Genomic DNA, 19021 nt, shown 5'->3' on the forward strand with positions numbered 1-19021 from the left:
CCATGAATTTCTGGACCTTCGGAGCTATAACAGTGATACATTTATCGCCGATATTCCCGTCATCCTATAGATCTCCAGAACACTGGAACCTGCCGACTTCTCCCGGCTGGGCGGAAGTGCAACTCAGCCGGCGACCGGAACATAAACAAAGCCTGTGAACGCGGAGGGGGGTGCGTGCTAGGCCTAAAGCTAACACCCACACTGGCTATCTTTTCTTTCAAAACTGCACCGCGTTGCTGCGCTATAGCACAGATGAGTTTCTGGACCTTTGGAGCTATAACAGTGATACATTTAACAGGTGTTACGGTAGCTGGTTGCGCTGCTGATAATATAAAGATGAGGAACAGAGCGCACCACTAGAGGGGCGGTAATGATAAGTTGATTCTTTTTCCTTGCCATCAAGATCTTTGCCAACTGGCGCCAGAAAATGCTATTATTGGGCTTTCTTCGTCTGGAAACAAATGTTTACAACACCTACACATTGAACGCACTCAGCTGACGATACAGCGATCTGATTGGCTGAGCAGCAAAAATCGAATCACATGACCTCTCGGACCGGAGCGCAACAGTTTAGATTTTTTATCAGCAATAACTTATTAATGTGCAAGTGAAGACGTGGGATTATTGGTGTTTTGAGATCACTGCTATGTGTAGCAACCTATCTAAGTGCAAGAAAGTTGCCGTCTGACAGTTCATACGAAAGTTTTTAAGGAGACGTCCCACAGATTCTGGCCCACGGACTCGTTTTGAGGAAACTACGGTTGTAGCTCAGTGTTTGCCTTGCGGTGGTTGCGGAGAGGTGTCTGTTTTGTAGAATAAATCATCTGCCGATGAGTTATTGATCTGGAAAGCTGAATCTGAAACCACCGAAAAACATTTCAGATTCCAAATGTACAGCGTTCTAACTCTTCCAGTCTATTAGCAGCTTCCCGTAAGAGGTCGGCCACCGAACGTCTGCCTGCTGAGTTTGACATTGTTAAACAATGCTTCATGTCGGGGAAAAGCCATGTAGATTTGACCGACGCAGTAAAATGCTAACCAACCAATGGGAAGAAGTTGAGCCCTTAAGACACAGCCCCCCTCATTTGCATAATGAGGCAGAAATGCATACAGAAATGTAAAAAGGCCAGGCAGAAATGTATAAAGGAGAGACAGAAATGTAAAAAGGACAGACAGAAATGTAAAAACGAGAAACAGAAATGTAAAAAGGACAAACAGAAATGTAAAAAGGACAGGCAGAAATAAATAGCATCGGAGAAATAAATAGGGCAAAAAAATACAAAGAAAGAATAAAACAGACAAAAATATTATAACATGCACATAAATAAATACTTAAAAAAATAAGTAATTAATAAATAAAGTGGCTAATTAAAGGAAATATATACATTTTTTCTCACTGTATAATTCATTTTCTATCTACATTTATTTGTGCATTGTATTTTTGGTGGCACATAATTGTATGCATATTTATTTATTGAGCATTTATTTATTTCTGTATTTATTTTTATATATGGAAGACTTGGTCCTCTATACTCCAGGGCTCAACAAGAGTTTATCTAAAGATGTTTTAGAACTGATTGGTGACCTTTAGTTTATATTTCAGAAAGTTAGTTATAAGTAGAGTTATGTGGTTTTATGTTTTTTGGATACAATCCGGGTTAGCACCCGAACATCCCTTTCAGACAGCTTCCTCGTGCGTCCACAGTTAATCTTGTTGGATGTGGTTCGTCCACATTACCCTGGACACCGTGGCTCTTGATACATCACAAACACTTGCTGTCTTGGTCACAGATGCAAGGCAAGGCAAGGGAAATTTATTTATATAGCACAATTCAGTACAGAGACAATACAAAGTGCTTTACATGATTAAAATATAGCAAAATAAACGCAAGTAGGAATAAAATGTAGAAACAAAGAAGAACATTAAAAACAGTAAAACAGTTTAACTAGAACAGTCAAAGGCAATTGTAAAAAAATTTGTTTTTAATCTTGATTTTAAAGAACTCAGGCTTTCCGCACTTTTACAGTTTTCTGGAAGTTTGTTCCAGATAAGCGGAGCATAGGAACTAAATGCTGCTTCTCCTTGTTTAGTTCTGGTTCTAGGTATGCAGAGTAGGCTGGAGCCAGAAGACCTTAGTGGTCTGGAAAGTTGATACACTGATAACAAGTCTGTAATGTATTTAGGTGCTAAGCCATTTAGGGATTTATAAACTAACAGAAGTATTTTAAAGTCTATTCTCTGAGATACAGGGAGTCAGTGTAAGGTCTTTAGAACTGGGGTGATGTGCTCTACTTTCTTAGTCTTGGTGAGGACGCGGGCAGCAGCGTTCTGGATCAGCTGCAGCGGTCTGGTCCACTTTTTAGGCAGACCTGTGAAAACACCGTTGCAGTAATCAATTCTACTAAATATAAATGCATGGATTAGTTTTTCCAGGTCCTTTTGAGACATTAGTTCTTTAATCCTGGAAATTTTCCTCAGGTGATAGAAAGCCGACCTTGTCACTGTCTGTAAATGCTTTTGGAGGTTCAGGTCTAAGTCCATCACTACAACCTCTATTGGTCCAAATAATATTACTTCAGTTTTGTTTTTATTCAATTGAAGAAAGGTTTGACACATCCAGCAAGATGTGCACCAACAATTTGTCCTCCTTTGAACTCACCCATGTCACCCATAATGTTGTGTGCATTGCAATATTTTGAGCAAAACTGTGCTCTTACCCTGCTAATTGGACCTTCACACTCTGCTCTTATTGGTTCAACGTGCAATTAATGATGATTGGCCACCAGGCTGGTCCAATTTAGCCATGAAACCTCCCACACTAAAATGAGAGGTGTTTCAGTTGCATTGTCCAACTCCCGTATATATCAATTCACTTACTGAATTGAGTTACTGAAATAATTGTCTATAATTTTATTTATTAAGATTTAATTCTAGTGTTTATGTAAGGCAGAGGTTACAAATGTAAATGTTACAACCTTTTGTTTGGACCGGTTTTGCCTTTTCTTCTATCAGAAACGGCTCTAAGAGAAGAGGTGGAAACAACGGCCCCAAAATTACGCTTGTGGCCAAAAAGTTTATTATGTCAGTAGTGGTTTAGGACTACCATAGCAAATGAATGGCAAATGTTGACTGTCGGCTGTCGCCAATTAGCTCATTAGCTGCGTCTCAGATCGATATACGCAGTTTGCATCTCTGTAGACACAAAGTTTTCCCCATCGGCAGGTTTTGATGAAGACAAATCCTTTTCATTCAGAAGATTTGATTTAAAATCCCCAAGTGATGATAGCCTACGACCAAGGAACTAAGAAAGCTTTGCCTTTGAAGGTTACGCGCACCACCAGGCGGGCGCCTTCTTCAACTTCTTCAGAAGTTGAACGATTGTAGTTTCCACTTATTACTTGGAGAATTGTCCTCTTGAAGAATAACAATGTCATTCACCTTTGCACTCTGAGGGCAGAAGAAGTTTGATCTAAAACACTAGTTAAAACACTTCTAATAGTTCTATTTTTGCTCTCCCAAACACCTCCCATGTGGCTTGAAGAGGGGGTGTTCAGAACAAACTCACATCCATATTGTTTCAACTGTTAGTGCAGTCAAAAACTCTCCCTTTGCACCAACAAAATTATTGCCTTGGTCACACCTGATTTGTCTTAAACAATGTAATGCATTATAAAAGCATCACTAGTAAGATCATCCAACATTTAAATATGTATTGCCCTGGAACATATACCTACCACATTCCTTTCTACCATCTTTTACATACAAAGGTCCAAAACAGTCCATACCACAATAAGAGAATGGAGGTGTTTCCATCGTATCCTCTAGCAAATCTGACATTGGTTGATCTTGAGTATTTCTCCTATACTTTCTGCAGGTTGTGCACTTGTAAATCTGAGATGCAACTGTGCTGCTTCATCCTATAGTCCATAGTCCACTGGAGCACAGCTTGTTGATAGTTATTCTTCTTCGTTGATGTTGTACCTTTTCATGAAAGTGTTTGAGTAAAGATGACACACGACTTGATTTGGGGATAACGGCAGGATGTTTGATATGAGTGCAGACTTGCTCTTGTTAAACGTCCTTCCACTCTAAGTACTCCATGCTTTTTAACAAATTTAAGCTGTACAGCTTGTGTCACTTATCCGTGAGTTGAATGTGTTTTCTTGAGTTAAGACCTTGATTTCCTTGCTGAATTTGCTTTCATGTGCAAGTTCTATTTCATCCCTACTGAACGCCAAAGGGCGGTGCTGAAAGCACTGAAAGTTCGAGTAATTATACCAACAGAGTCACACCTGTGATACTACTCAAAAGCTATATAGCCTGGTTTCATCCTTGGCTTCTTTTTTCTTTTTGCAAGTGGTTCGCTATATGGTTTTGCTTCCCCATTGTTTGACGCCCCTGTTTCTTGCTTTTGGCTTTTCTCCGCCCTCCCAGGGCTGCAACAGGTTGATCTGCTAGAGGATTTTGGAAGGTCAGTTCGCTGTTTGCTGGTGACTGTATCGTCCATGCCCCCTCTCCCAGCTCACGGCTTCTTGTTATCGTGTTACCTACTACAGCTTGGTGCTGTTTTGGTTGAGAACCGGTGACGGCAGCGTTTCCGCCCCTACTCATTGTTAGGTTTTATTGGTTTTGTGCCTGGTGATGGTAGCAGTTATCGCCCCCTCTCCCAATATCAGCCTCTTTTTGTTTCCAGCCTCTTTTGTTGGTCTCCTCTCCTATAAGTGGTGACGGCTGCGTTCACGCCCCCTCTCCCGATTTTGGCTAATTTTTCGTTTCTCAATTGGGCTGAGCCTTGTCGACCTTCGACATGGATGGCTCCCACTGCTGCATGGATTTTGGGGCTGCCCTCCCGGCTGAGGATGGCCACGACCTGTGCCCTACTTGCCTTGGACGTGAGCACCTTGTGGAGGCACTGTCTGGGAATCCCTGCCTGAACTGTAGTTTTATGCCCCATGCAGTGAGGGTTGCGTGGTTGGCCCAGTTGTGCCCCCAGGAGGGCTCTGACCTTCCGCCCCCTGGGCAGGTGGCTCCCCCTGGGCGTTCTAAGCGCTGTGGTGGGACCGCAGTCTCGGTGCCCCCCTCCAGGAGGAAATGGGCCAAACTTGACCAGGGCCTGGCAACAAGGGTGGAGCAGTTGTCGGCGGGGTTGGCAGAGATGAAATCCTTGTTCCAGACACGTCAGTCTGATGCCTCACTTCCAGTGGCTGGGCTCTCTTCCCCACCCATGCCTGATCTGGTTGCGGAAGAGGACATCTCATTTCTGGCTGCTTCTGCATCTCATTTTAGAGATGAGGAGGAGGCAGGGTCCTCTCAAACCTCTGAGACTGGTTCGTTTTCATCTCAGACTGCGGTTGGAGAGGCCGGTGACAGTTCCATGCGGGATGTCATGTCTATGGCTGAAGCAGCTGCTGCTGGAACTCCCACAAGGAGAGGTATCTGGTTCCGGGAGTGCATTTTAAGGCGCGGACGGGCTCCTACTCCCTTTTCTGTACCTCCACCAGAGGAATACCTGAGGGAGTTGCACGCCTGTCAGCTGGACCTGTCACTTCTCTCCTCAGAAGGTCAGGGTTCGGCTGCCATGCATGAATCGGTGAAGGCCAGCCTGGACCGTATGCCAGCAGTTGAACCCGCTGTTGATTCATATAATTGTGCCATATGATTGGGTCTGAGTTATTGTGCCCAGTAAGGGCTTTGGGAGCGTACATTGCGGCCACTGTAAATCTCGGACCAGCTTTTCCTGTGTCATGGGGGTCCGAGGTTAAGCTATCCTCTTTCGAGGCAGCATCTGTTCCATTGGATTGTGAGTATCATCTACACACAAACAAAAGGTGAAACACAAGTGTTGAGGACAGACAAGAAGCAGAAATATTCAAAATAAAATGAAAGTTACTTATGTAACTACGGTTCTATGAATGAGTTTCTTTGTCACTCAAAATCCTTGCTTCTGCAAGAAGGTTCTGTAGAAACAGAGCTAAGGATGACACCAGGCTATATAGCTTCTGAGTGGTCATCCGTCATCACAGGTGTGACTCTGTTGGTATAATTACTCGAACTGCTTCTTGTCTGTCCTCAACACTTGTGTTTCACATTTTGTTTGCGTGACTCCTTTAAAATCTTTCGCAAATTTCCTTAGATCAGTGATAGCTTTGACAGCTCTTCTCCAGTCTGAGAATTTGGTGAGACGGTCTACTATTGTTGTCCTTTCTTGTACTTTGGTGTTGAGTATGTGTACGTGTATGTACACATACACATACTCAACACCTACGTGTAGGTCGTTAAGCAAAACTTCAGTAACCATATCCTTTTCAATGGGTAGCTCATTTTGCTACAAAACGCAGGACCTTTACACCAGTTTGATTTGAGTAGCTGTTGAATATTTAGTCCCCTTCATGCGTAGTCTGCAGGATTACTTTCAGATGGAACATGATGCCACCGATGCGGCTCTGTAAATTACTTTATTCTTTGAATCCTTATTGCCACAAACACTTGAAATATTTTTGCATAATTTTTCATGTATCCCAACACTACTTTGGAAGCTGTCCAGAAATGTGCTTGAAGATCGCTTATCTCCTGTTCATTCCTTAACATTACACTTGTTTGTGGTGCAACTACTGCTGCTGTTAATTCAAGTCTAGGGACAGTAGTGGTTTTACGATAATAATCCAATAACATTCCACCCCTTTGATCACAGAGACGACTCATCACATGAATATATGAAGAAAACACAAGGAACCATAACAGTTATAATCATAATGTGGGACCCCAAAAAGGTTCGCCGTACTGGCAATTTTAGTAATGATCAGCATGAATACTTCACCATAGAGTTTTAACACACAGGATCAAAGGTTTAGCATTTGTCTACAATTTAGGGTTCAACTATGTCAACACGATGCCACTGTGTGGATCGGTGTGGTCAGGTTGACACGGGCGATGGAATAAACAGTGTTTGTACCAACAAACAAAAAAATTAAAGGTCAAGCAGCTTTGATGTCCACAATTTCCGTGTCCTTTTTATTTTCAATTCAAAAAATCCAAAAAGTGCAAGTTCAGTCAAAAAGTCCATGGAGGTTAAGCAGTCAAGGTTTTACCTAGTAGCAGAGAGCAGCAGAACAGCAGGTGACACTCCAAAGCTTACTCTCATTATGAATCAACAAGTTGGCTTTTTAAAAGGGGCCACACCCAACAAGGTAAAACCACTAAGGGTGTACAAACATTACTTCCTTTTAAAACCAATGTAAACTTCCTCCATAAAAACCCAGTAATAAATCATGTGAAAATAACCCATTAATTAAATAAGAAATCCTAAACAAACACAATTACAATAAATAATTCTACAAACAATTTTAAAACTATTAAACAACTTCGTTACAAACTAAATGAGTTAGGCCATATGTGCACATTATTTTAATTTTACATTAGACTAGTTAAGCTAAGCTTGTTCAGTACCCAAGGTTGAATCCATCTACTCTACCCCCACCCTGGAAAAACCTCCCACTTGGATGGATGAACATCCATCACTCTCATACCATACAAATCCAAGAGCACCAGTAGGGGGCATTACAGGGCGGGCAGTCTGAGCAAGACTGAGCAAGAACACCCGATATTGAATCTGAAAATTATCATTATATTAAGGATTTGTGGTGTCAATCAGATCCTGGTTCTGCCTATATCAAAGCAAACAATTGCATAAACCATAGGTCTTGGTGTGTGTGAGTCCGAAGCAGGCAGTTTCCATTCTTTCTAATAAAACCATAATGATCAACATAATGCAACATTACAATATAAATCTCATAACACAGAAAATCAAACAGGATCAGTCAGTGGAACAGGGCAGTTGAAAACACAGTAATACAATATCCAAAGAGTCAGTATGTTAAGAATGCAACATAAAGAAAGACTTCAGGCCATTCAGAGCACATGGCAGATGTGAATCTAATCGCGCTTAAGTGGTCGGCTTAGGGTTCTCAGGCAACTCTCCTCCGTTTCAGGATAAGAAATCATAATTCTCTGGCTTCTTCCCCCAGCTTTGTCAGTCTTCTTGCTCCTTCGCTCATAGGAGATGATTCAGCTGGATGGCAATGTGTGTTCAGTTCTAGCTCGGGTAATGAGCATTTTATTTTGCATTTCCCCCGAATAAACTGCTCCGTGAAGATGGTCGGCAGACACAAGGCTGTTCAAAAACAGAAACAAAAGTGTAATTAGTGTACGTAACAAGATCCTGTTCATGTGTCATTTTATTCAAAACCTCCTTCAAGGATTTTCACATCCAGATATTCCCGTTCACAATTATTTAGCTCTTCGCTTAAAAATCCTGCAAAGTAATCATTACATTCTGCATGACCTATCTTAAAGTAGTAATCTTAAGGTTCAAATGCATCTGCAGCAGTTTTTCTACATAAGTCTTAACAGATTTCATCCAATGTGTGTCTTGCCTTTCAATGTCTGACAGTTGAAAGTTCTCTGCAACATCATTTTACTCATTCCATGGCAGTGTTGTATAGTAACGAAGTAAAACTACTTAACTTTTGTACTTAAGTATATTTTGGAGTACTTTATACTTTTCTGGAGTATAACATTTTTTGATAACTTTTACTTCACTATATTTCTGAACTTAATTGCATACTTTTACTCCAATACATTCAAAGTCGGGACTTGCCTGGGCTTGTTCAACACCATCAACAGGATAAGAAGCTGGTTCAGTAGTACAGCAGGTTAAATTAACCTTGTGGTATAGGTAAAGCATCTAATAGTCCTAATTTTCTTAACCAAATGATACCTGCAGGTGTATCTATTAGCAGGTTTACCACTTCCTGTAGGTTAACTAAGCCTGGTTTATCACTTAACCATGTTCTTAGTATACACCCCCTGGTCTAAATTTTGCCTGCACTTGTTTGTGTACAATTTTAAAGTGCACAGCACTGACCTTACTTGAAGAAGGAAAACTTAAAGCTTACAAAAAGGTTGTATTTTCTGTCTAAACTTGGTCTAAATTTCTCTTGCACTTGGTTGTTTATATTATTTTAAGTGAATTTGACGTTCAAAGTTTACCAAAATATAAAAAATGCCATTCAAACTGCATTTGCTTTGTTTTACTTTTTACTTATACTTTATGTTACATTACTTGAGTACATCTATTTTTACAGTAATTTTCATACTTAAGTACAAGACATTTCAGATACTTTAAGACTTTTACTCAAGTCACATTTCAGTCAGTGACTTGGACTTTTACCAAAGTCATATTTTGGAGAGGTACCTATACTTTTACTTGACTCCGAGATTTCAGTACTTTATACAACACTGTTCCATGGCTGTTTCTACTCCCTACTGTGACAAAGTTCACCTTATCTCATTTAACACACAGTCAGTCTCAACAAAGAATTGTACTAAAACCTTTCAGAAGCTCCTTGCTGAATCAGCTCTAAAATACTTTACATGTTTTCCTAAAACCCAAACAGTAAACCCTTAAGTTTGTAAAAGATGTACCACTATGCAGATATCTAGAATTTCATTGTATTTTAATCAGAAGCGTTACTATATATCTTTTGTCATATTTTGAAAAGCTCAGCCCGATAAAAGTGTTTGCATGCCCAAGAGCATACAAATTTGTAATTGACTGATATTCAGGATGTGGGTGTAGCCTAGGGAGGAGACAGGAAGTAGTTCTTTGAATCGGTTTCAGTGTTTTAAGTGGGCCAGTACACAGCATCAACAATGGGACTTTTTCTAGCATGCGGTGTGTACCGGGACTTCTATCCGCATCCTCACGACCTCTCCACAGTTTAAAGCTTGTAGCATATTTGTTGATTTGAAAATTTGCCTCATAAGAAACCCATTTCCTTGGCGCACAGCGCTTGCCGTACATTCAAGAGGATATAGGCACTTTGCATGACAGAGGAAAGGTGGAGGAAAATTATCACAGCTGTGATGTTTAGGTGGCTCCAGAAGGGCTCAAAGAGGACCAGAACTGGAGGAGTTGAATGATAACTCTGAACATTCCTTCACGATACAAGACTCTGCTGGCATTGGCACATCCAACAGGGAACCTGCTACCGAACAAATGCCTTGGTAAGATCAGGGGCAGTTCTAGCTAGCCATGCTGTGTGGTGTCACCCATGTGAAAATGAAAATTTCTGCCATATTTGTTAGTGTGCATATGCAAGGTCGGTCAACTTTCAATCTGCGTAACAGAGCTGTGCAACAATCACAGTTTCACCAGATGTCAACCTGGGGAAAAAAGGTTTTGAGCAGTGAGTCAATTTTCAACACAGTAGTTCAAAAGGGTTCATAGCATCCTAGAGCTTTTCTGGCTATCGCTATTTGCCACAAGGGGTATGCTATTCTAAAATCCAACACAGGGTTAATTACTGCAAAGCAAGTGATCAGCATCAGTAAGATGTGAACAGGTTGTGTTCTGAAGAAGGCAGTGCATGATCGTAGATGGAATCTTAATCCTGATGCAGTTCTTGGCTTTTTCTGGCCCTTGTGTTTGACAGGAAACAGAGCTGTTGCCCTGCCTGTGTGTGTGGATGCTGACCTCTGTTGATGATACTACAAAAAAAAAGGCCACATCTCACCTCCCTGAAGCACCCCAGCACCATGAATGGACACTTCATGATCTGTCAATCATCTGGAGGACACTGCTGTGGCTGGGTCACGTCAGGGTCCTCCTGAGAGGATTTGAGCTTTTTCAGCAGGTAACATTGAATCACTTAGGTTTAAGATAATGTTCATATTACCAAAGGAAAAAAATCATTAGTACTATAATTAACAAAGAATTTGTTTTTTTTTACTTTTTTCCCAGGACTGCCCTCTTGTGTTGGTACTGAGAATGTTTGAGTGGTGTTGTGATTACAGGAAATTCACTGTAGCCAAAGGGAAGTTGTTGGACTTTCAGAGGACACTTATTACAGTGAGTTTGAATTGTTCACTGTCATTATCAAAAATTTAAATGTTCAAGTTAAATGTGAATATTTACCCATTCACAAACATTTACAGTCAGTCATTTGACCGGACAGATTATAATGTGACGTTGCGTACACGCTTGTAAAATTGAGCTCTGGACATACCTGCGACAGACTTATGTCTGCCTTGTTTTGTTGGAGCTATAGATACTGAAATAGCTCAGGATACAGTCTGGTGTTATTTGGAAAGGGTAATTTTACTAAAATTAACGGAACCTGCACAAACATATAATAATTTCCTAATGCCCTGACCTTCTTGGGTTGCACCACTTGTTAAATGGTAGGGGAAACACTGGATTATCTGCACCGTTCTGCTCCTGGATCAATGGCTTCCTCACCAACAGGCTCCAGATGGTGAGGATAAGGAAACTCACATCTGTCCCATTGATCCTCAACACTGTAATTCAGTAAGGTTGTGTCCTCAGCTTTGCCATCCTCTTTACAAGTGACTGCTCTGCTATCCACCCCACAAACATGGTTGTGAAGTTTGCAGAAGACACCACTGTGGTGGGTTTCATATCTGACACTGTGGTGCTCCATTAATAACTTCATCCTGAACACCAGCAAGACCAAGGACATCATAGTGGACAACTGGAGGTCCAGGAAAAGTGAACACACTGCTCTCTGCATACAGGGGGAGGTGGTGGAGCGCATGAACAGTTCCTGGGCATTCACATTGCCTCCGACCTCTCCTTGACTCTGAACACTTTCCACGTGTTGAAGAAGGCCCAAAATGGCTCTTCTTTCTCAGGAAACTGAAACGGCTGGACCTTCTACACAGCTACTCATAAACCTCTGTAGGGCCACAATTGAAACCATCTTGTTTCTCAGTGTGGTATGGGCGCTACAGAGCACATAAAAGGCCCGTTTACACTACACTTTTTTAACCGAGCCGAGACCAGTCTGAGCTTGGATCAGTTAACCAAGCCGAGACGACCGTTTACACACCACACTATCCCGGTTTTACAGACGCAGGAAACGACAGACACTGAGGTTCATCGCACTGCTAAGCAGAATCATCACTGGAAATCATGTGGCATGGTAAGGAAGCTAGTATTTTTATGGATGTCTGAAATTTGTCTGAATGGAGTGTGAATCAGGACGTGCAGCCAGACACGCCGGAAAAACCGCGGACAGTCAGCTGACTGTAAGGGGATGACGCGGTCTGCTCATGCGCTCTTTGTTACCACATAACCGGGATAAAAAAAAAACAGTCCGAGACCTGCTCAGGAACTGGTCTGCAGTTAGCGCGGTCCGGTCATGTCTAGCGCGGTCCAGTTCAGTCTGCTGACCATTTACACACAAGAGTTATCTCGGTTACCGAGCTCGGACTGGTCTCGGCTCGGTTAAAAAAGTGTAGTGTAAACGGGCCTAAAAAGAAGGATCTAGTACACGTGGTGAGGTCAGCACAGGGGATTTTGGGATGCCATCTACAAGATATTAACATGGTTTATGTGGTACGAGTCCAGAAAAGGACCAGTCATATTGCCACAGATCCCACCCCAGCGGTGCTCCCAACAGGTAAACAATTCAGAAACATTACAGTTAAAAAGACTAATTTCCCTAATCTGGGAGGGCTATCGCCCTCTGCTGAGAATCAAATAAACCCCCAGCCCAGTTCATAGTCTGTTGCATGTTTACAAACATACTACTGGTTCAGAGGTTCTTGTGAACCAAGGCAAGGCAAATTTCTTTGTATAGCACATTTCAGTACAAAGACAATGTAAAGTGCTTTATATGATTAAAACATCGGAAAATAAAACAGAATAAAAGCAATTTGGAATAAAAATGTAGAAACAAAATATAACATTGGAAAATAGAAACTAAAATAAATATTAAAAACCAGTTCATAGGTTCTAGATTGTTGATTATATTTGTGTTAATTTGTGGTTGATTGTTAATTATTTACATATGTTAACATCTATCTGCACACTTTTAGCTTCACAGAAAGTGGTTGTTAGAACATCCATGCAATTTGCACAGCTGTTTAACTCGAAGATTAATTTTTTTTGCTAATTTCTATTTGCACACCTAATTTCTACAGGAATCTTTTCTGATACATTCATGCAATTGTACAGTATTTTACATCATACTGTAAACCGACTGCTACCTTTTCATCTTGTGCATTAATTAAATTGAACATTAAAATTATTAAAAATTGTTGCTAACAACTATTACCAAACATACTCAGGGAGGTTTGTCGAATACATCCATGCCATTGAACAGTATTTTACATCATTCTGTAAAGTGTTTGATCTCTGTCTGTTTGATTTCAACATTTAAATCTCATCAAATGCTAAGAACTAACCCTGACCCCATGGTTTTAGCTTCTCTAGAAGTGCTGTTTGTGCATTCAGCTAAATTTTTGAGGGGAAAAAAGGTTAAAAATATTACGTCTTGTTATGTCTGCTGTGTTATGTGTAAATACTGAGCTGGTGTCTCACCAAAACGTCTGACGAGGCGGCCTCTAGTTCTTCCCATCTCATTCACTATGGCCCGCCTCGCCCAGTTTGTAAATTTGGCAGCAAAGGAAGAAAACGGTTATCAGAGACAAAACACTTGAAATATCCATATATATTTATTAATACTGGAATTCCAAGGGGAGACACACACAATGTTATCATAAAGCTCATGTAGTATAACCTTAAGCCCACCCTTCCACTCCGGTTGCAAAAGTGTCTGCCAAACCCCGCCCTTGGGCACACTTCTAATAGCCGGGGCCCGCACTGTGAACGTAACTTAATGATGGTGGGGGGCTGCGTACACACTCAGTCTATCTGTGCTTGTGTTCTCACAAGCAAAACATCCACATTCCAGTGTCAACCAAGGAGTTATCTTTTAATTAATTGACCAGGTGTTTCTAAGATTCTACCAATATAACATTGAAGAACAATAAAAAAGCTTTTACCATCAACCTTATTGACGGGGTACCCCATAAAACCTTATGTGACTCCCACTTCGCCTAGTATCCCACAAGATGGTTGAATTCATTTATTGCCTGTTTGTGACCCTGGAAACCCGATCCCATGTAGAGTCCAAGCAACAGAGTTTAACAATTAGAACGTAGGTAACTCTTACTGCTTTAACAAAAATACACGATTAATACAAAACTGATTATATATTTCCATAACACTTCATTATGGTAACAGAGTGACAATAAGATTATTTATTCTTGATGCACTCAAAATTAACCACAGGGATAATGGCACCAGCAGGGAAGAAAGAATATAACCAAACACATAAGTGCAATATTCTGGCCAAAAAATACATCATCACTAATAATTTGACAACACAATCTTTTAGCTACTTTGATTTGAAAGCTATTTACAAAATGAGTACGTCATTGCAGGATCAGGACAAGGAAAGTAAACTATTCTCCCTGTCTTGTATTTCACTGTTCCAACATTTTGTTTAGACAAAAAGATGCAACAGTAATTATACAGTTGTATAATGAATGTGAGGGATACCAGACTAAGAAATGTGGCACAATGTTAAAAATGATCAAATAACCTTGCAAATTACAAAAGGAAAGGACATTGACACTAAACTGTTTCCTTTACTGTAGCTCAGAAATGGTGGTCCTGCCATCGCAGGTAGCTTCCCACTCCAGTGGGTGGAGAGCCAGGCCTCAGTATTGCTTCTCACCATGCTCCAACGCTGCTCATCCCAGTACGATCTTCACCGGCTGCTACAGCTCCTGGCTGATGTTGACAAACTTCTCAAATCAAATGGTGAGATTTTTGGAACTGTCACCTCATAAAATGATTGCAACACTCTTACCGGCAGATCAGTTCAGGAAATGTGGACTTATTGCTTCATATATTGGACCCCTTCTTATGTACAGTGCTGGAAAAGAACACATTCCCCAGGTTTCTTCTGTTTTTGCTTTGTCTCACTTAAAAACTTTATATCATTAAACAGTGTTTTATTTTGCAGTTAACTTGAGTGAAAACTGCAGTTTTTCAGTCGTGATTTCATTTACTGAACTATCCAAACCAAAGTTGCACTATGTAAGATAAGATAAGATAGACTTTATTGATCTCACAATATGGAGAAATTCACATGTCACATCAGCTCAATAATCAAAAGATTATGCCAAAAGGAGGAAAAGGTGCATGAGGTATATACATGTATCCACATGTATACAGTGGATCGAGGGGAAAAAAAACAAGAAATAAAGCAGAGATTTAAAATGGCCTATGTACATTTAATGTGACTTACAGTATATACATATGGATTGACGTTGCACATTAAAGTGGTACCAGGTAAAGAACAACAGTGAGCTAGTGAGATAACTAACGGCTGAGGTCCCTTATTTAATAGGATTATTGGACAGGGTATTAAATAGTAATTGCACATTAGTTATTGCACAAGTTATCTCAGTCATAGTGCAGTATTGTAGTCTGATGGCAGCAGGGATGAATGACCTGCGGTAGCGCTCCTTTTTACAGACAGGGTGTACAAGTCTGTTACTAAAGTAGCTGCTCAGCTCCTCTACAGTCTGGTGCAGGGGGTGGAAGGTGTTGTCCATGATGGATGTAAGCTTGGACACCCTCCTCTCTGCCACTTCCTGCCACTTCCTCCACTGAGTCCAGAGTGCAGCCCAGGACATAGTGGCCCTTCTCACCAGCTTATTCAGACTTTTTCTGTCCCGCTCTGCACTGCCTGGGGCCCAGCAGACGACAGCGTAGAGGAGAGCTGAGGCCACCACAGAATCATGGAAGGTTTTAGGCAGGGGCTGGCTCACTCCAAAGGACCTCAGCCTCCTCAGGAGGTGGAGGCAGCTCTGGCCCTTCTTGTACAGAGCTTTGGTGTAATGAGTCCAGTCCAGTTTATTATTATTGTTATTATTATTTAGTTTAGTTTAGTTTAGTTGTTTTAAATATTATTAGCGTGAACACCCAGTTTGAATGTCCTGCCTTTGAATGTTCATGGGGGAGTGAGGTGGGGGTCTTCTCCTGAAGTCGATCACCATCTCCTTAGTCTTACTGGTGTTTGAACACAGGTGTTTCTTCTCACACCAGTCCATACAGTTCATGATGACCGACTGGTACTCCAGCTCGATCCCTGCGACACACAGCCCACAATGGCCGAGTCATCGGAGAACTTCTGAAGTGTCTGCAGCTTAGTACTGTTCTCCTTTGGGTGCCTTTTTAAAGCTGTTATATTCTTTGCACTTTTTTAACCTCCTTGCTGGGATGGTCGTGATCAAAGAATACTGGTTTGCCTTCTATTTGGATCCATTTCTTTTTTTTCATTTTTTTTTCACATATTATTATTGGAAAAAACACAATATAATGCTTTCAAACATGGAAATACAATTTACATTTTCCCTTTCTTATTTTTTATATGCATGTGCACACAGAAAAAACGAAGATAACTACACAAAAACAAAACGAAAACCCACTCTAATAATAATGTAGAAGAAAATGATTAAATTGAATTACAGTGCCGTGTAGTAAACAATAAACAACCCCTCACCCACGCCCCCACTCGGCTCAACTCAACAAACACACATAGTACTGGTTATTTGTTCAACATAATAATTACAACAAAAACAGACACACATTCAATTGGGTAGAACGTCCAAATTAGTAAAATAAGAAATAAAAGGTTGCCATTTGTGGAAAAATTTGACTGTACATCCTCTCATTGTGAATTTAATTTTCTCAAGTTTCAAAAAAAAATGACATCTTTGAGCCATAGAGAGATAGAAAGATATCTAGCAGACTTCCAATGTAACAGTAAGGAACGTCTTGCTAGTAAGGATGTGAAAGCTATAATGTCCTTTTGTGTAGGGTTAAGTACAATTGAGGGGTTAGGAATACCAAATATAGCAATCAGAAGACACGGCTGGAGGTTTACCCCAAGAACAGAGGACATAATAGTAAAGTAACCCGCCCAGAAACCGTTCAGATCAGGACAAAAAAAGAACATGTGGCTAAGGTGACATGGAGAGCCATGACATTTATCACATTTGTCTTCCACATCTGGATACAGTTCAGATAATCTTGACTTGGAGAAATGTGCCCTGTATAAGACCTTAAATTGAATAAGACCAAGACGAGCACAAGAGGTGGTGGTTCGTACCTTCTTTATGGCCTGTTTCCAGGACTCCTCATGTAATTGTATTCCCAGTTCCCTTTCCCATGTACACTTAAGTTTAGCATTAGAGTGGTTGCTAAACATTAAGATAATATCATACAGCTTTGAAATAATTCCTCTACAATGAGGAACAAAAGAAAGCATGGTTTCCCACTGGTGTTCTGGAGGTAGAGAGGGGAAGTTAGGGAAACACTTCGCCACAAAATTACGAGTTTGAAAATAGCGAAACAGGTGAGTAACAGGGAGGTTATAGCGAGATGCCAAATTGGTAAAACTATCAAAAACACCCTCTACATATAAATACCTAAGTTGTGTAATACCAATGTCATACCACTCTGAAAATGTCGAGTCCAAAATTGAAGGAGGAAATAGATGGTTGTTATTTAAAGGACCCAAGGTAGATGCAGCCACAAATTTAAAGTGCCGTCGAAATTGGTACCAGATTTTGAGAGTGTTAAGAACCACTTGATTATCGGTATATAAAGGTTTTGTAGGTAAAGAGGAATAAAGTAAAGCAGGTATAGAGGACCCCCTACAGGATGATAATTCCAATCTACACCAAGAGGATACAGGAGATTTTAACCAGTAGCAAAGTTTATGGATGTGAGCAGCCCAATAGTAAGTTAGAAAATTGGGCAATGCAAGACCTCCACTAAGTTTGCATCGCTGCAATAAAGTTTTACGAAGCCTAGGTGGTTTCCCACCCCAGATAAAATAGCAAATTATCTTATCCAGTGAGGCAAAAAAATTTATTGGCAAAAAAAGAGGAACGGACTGGAATAAAAACAAAAATTTTGGTAAAATGTTCATTTTAACAACATTGATCCTGCCAGTTAGTGAAAGAGGGAGGTTACCCGACCTCTGAATATCGGATGTAATCTTTGAGATAAGGGGAGTGAAATTAGCAGATGCAAGGCTAGACAGCGAGCATGTCACATTAATACCTAAGTATTTAAACCCTGATGGACTGAATTGAAAAGGTAAATCTGACAGTTGGATATGACATGCTGCAGTATTGATAGGGAAACACTCACTTTTCACCAGATTTAATTTATAACCTGAAAAGGTGCTGAAGTTCTCCAAAATACTTAAGACAGCAGGAATAGAAAATGTAGAATCGCTTATATATAATAACAAATCATCCGCATACAGCGATAATTTATTTTCAATACCATTACGGGTGATTCCATTAAATAAAGAGGAGGATCTTAGTGTAATAGACAGAGGCTCGATAGCAATGGCAAAGAGCAAAGGCGAAAAAGGACAACCCTGGCGACACCCACGACCAAGGGCAAAATAATCAGAATAAACATCATTAGTATGGACACTGGCCTTAGGGGATGAATAAAGGGGGCGGATCCAAGAAATAAATTTATCACCAAAACCGAATTTCTTTAAAACCGCAAACAAGTACTCCCACTCTACCCTATCAAATGCCTTTTCGGCATCTAAAGAAATCACAAGTTCAGGGAGTTCAGCCGAATGTTTAGAGTAAATTATATTGAAAAGTGTACGGGTATTAAAAAACAATTGACGCCCCTTTATAAAACCATTTTGCTCCTCGGATATAATATCAGCAAGTACATTCTCTAAGCCAACTTTAGCCAACACCTTTACATCAGCATTAAGCAGAGATAATGGTCTGTATGAACCACATGAGGTTGGATCCTTGTCTTTCTTGAGAAGGAGAGCAATAGTGGCTTGTGTCAGGGTTGGTGGTAATAACCCACTTTCCAAGGATTCATTGAATACTGATAAAAGCAGCGGTGCCAATTTACCAATAAAAGTTTTGAAAAATTCAATCGGAAACCCGTCGGGATCTGGGGCTTTGTTAGATTGCATAGCGTTAATTGCATTTGATACTTCTTCAAGGGAGAGTGGGGAGTCCAGATGTCTGGCAGTATTGGTGTCAATGACAGGATTCGACAGATTCTGAAGAAATTTGTTCATTACT

The 19021-nt window shown here is 40.6% G+C and overlaps 1 protein-coding gene across 5 annotated transcripts in view; it reads left to right on the top strand.

Annotated features, from left to right (window-relative positions):
- The first annotated feature begins 10472 nt into the window (after nucleotides 1-10472).
- Nucleotides 10473-19021, top strand: part of LOC105922165 (SPG11 vesicle trafficking associated, spatacsin) — a 78625-nt gene continuing 70076 nt past the window's right edge. For 2 of the 5 annotated variants that reach the window (XM_036130842.1, XM_036130844.1), the window contains exons 1-4: nucleotides 10473-10695; nucleotides 10803-10910; nucleotides 11932-12003; nucleotides 14528-14693. In XM_036130842.1, coding sequence (XP_035986735.1) covers nucleotides 10528-10695; nucleotides 10803-10910; nucleotides 11932-12003; nucleotides 14528-14693 — 514 coding nt within the window. In that variant the 5' untranslated portion in view covers nucleotides 10473-10527. Of the gene's footprint in view, nucleotides 10696-10802; nucleotides 10911-11931; nucleotides 12004-14527; nucleotides 14694-19021 lie in introns of those variants that run through there. The other 3 variants (XM_036130843.1, XM_036130845.1, XM_036130846.1) reach the window with 3 other exon arrangements.

Source organism: Fundulus heteroclitus, unplaced genomic scaffold (assembly GCF_011125445.2).
Source record: "Fundulus heteroclitus isolate FHET01 unplaced genomic scaffold, MU-UCD_Fhet_4.1 scaffold_39, whole genome shotgun sequence".
Classification (NCBI taxonomy): domain Eukaryota; kingdom Metazoa; phylum Chordata; class Actinopteri; order Cyprinodontiformes; family Fundulidae; genus Fundulus; species Fundulus heteroclitus.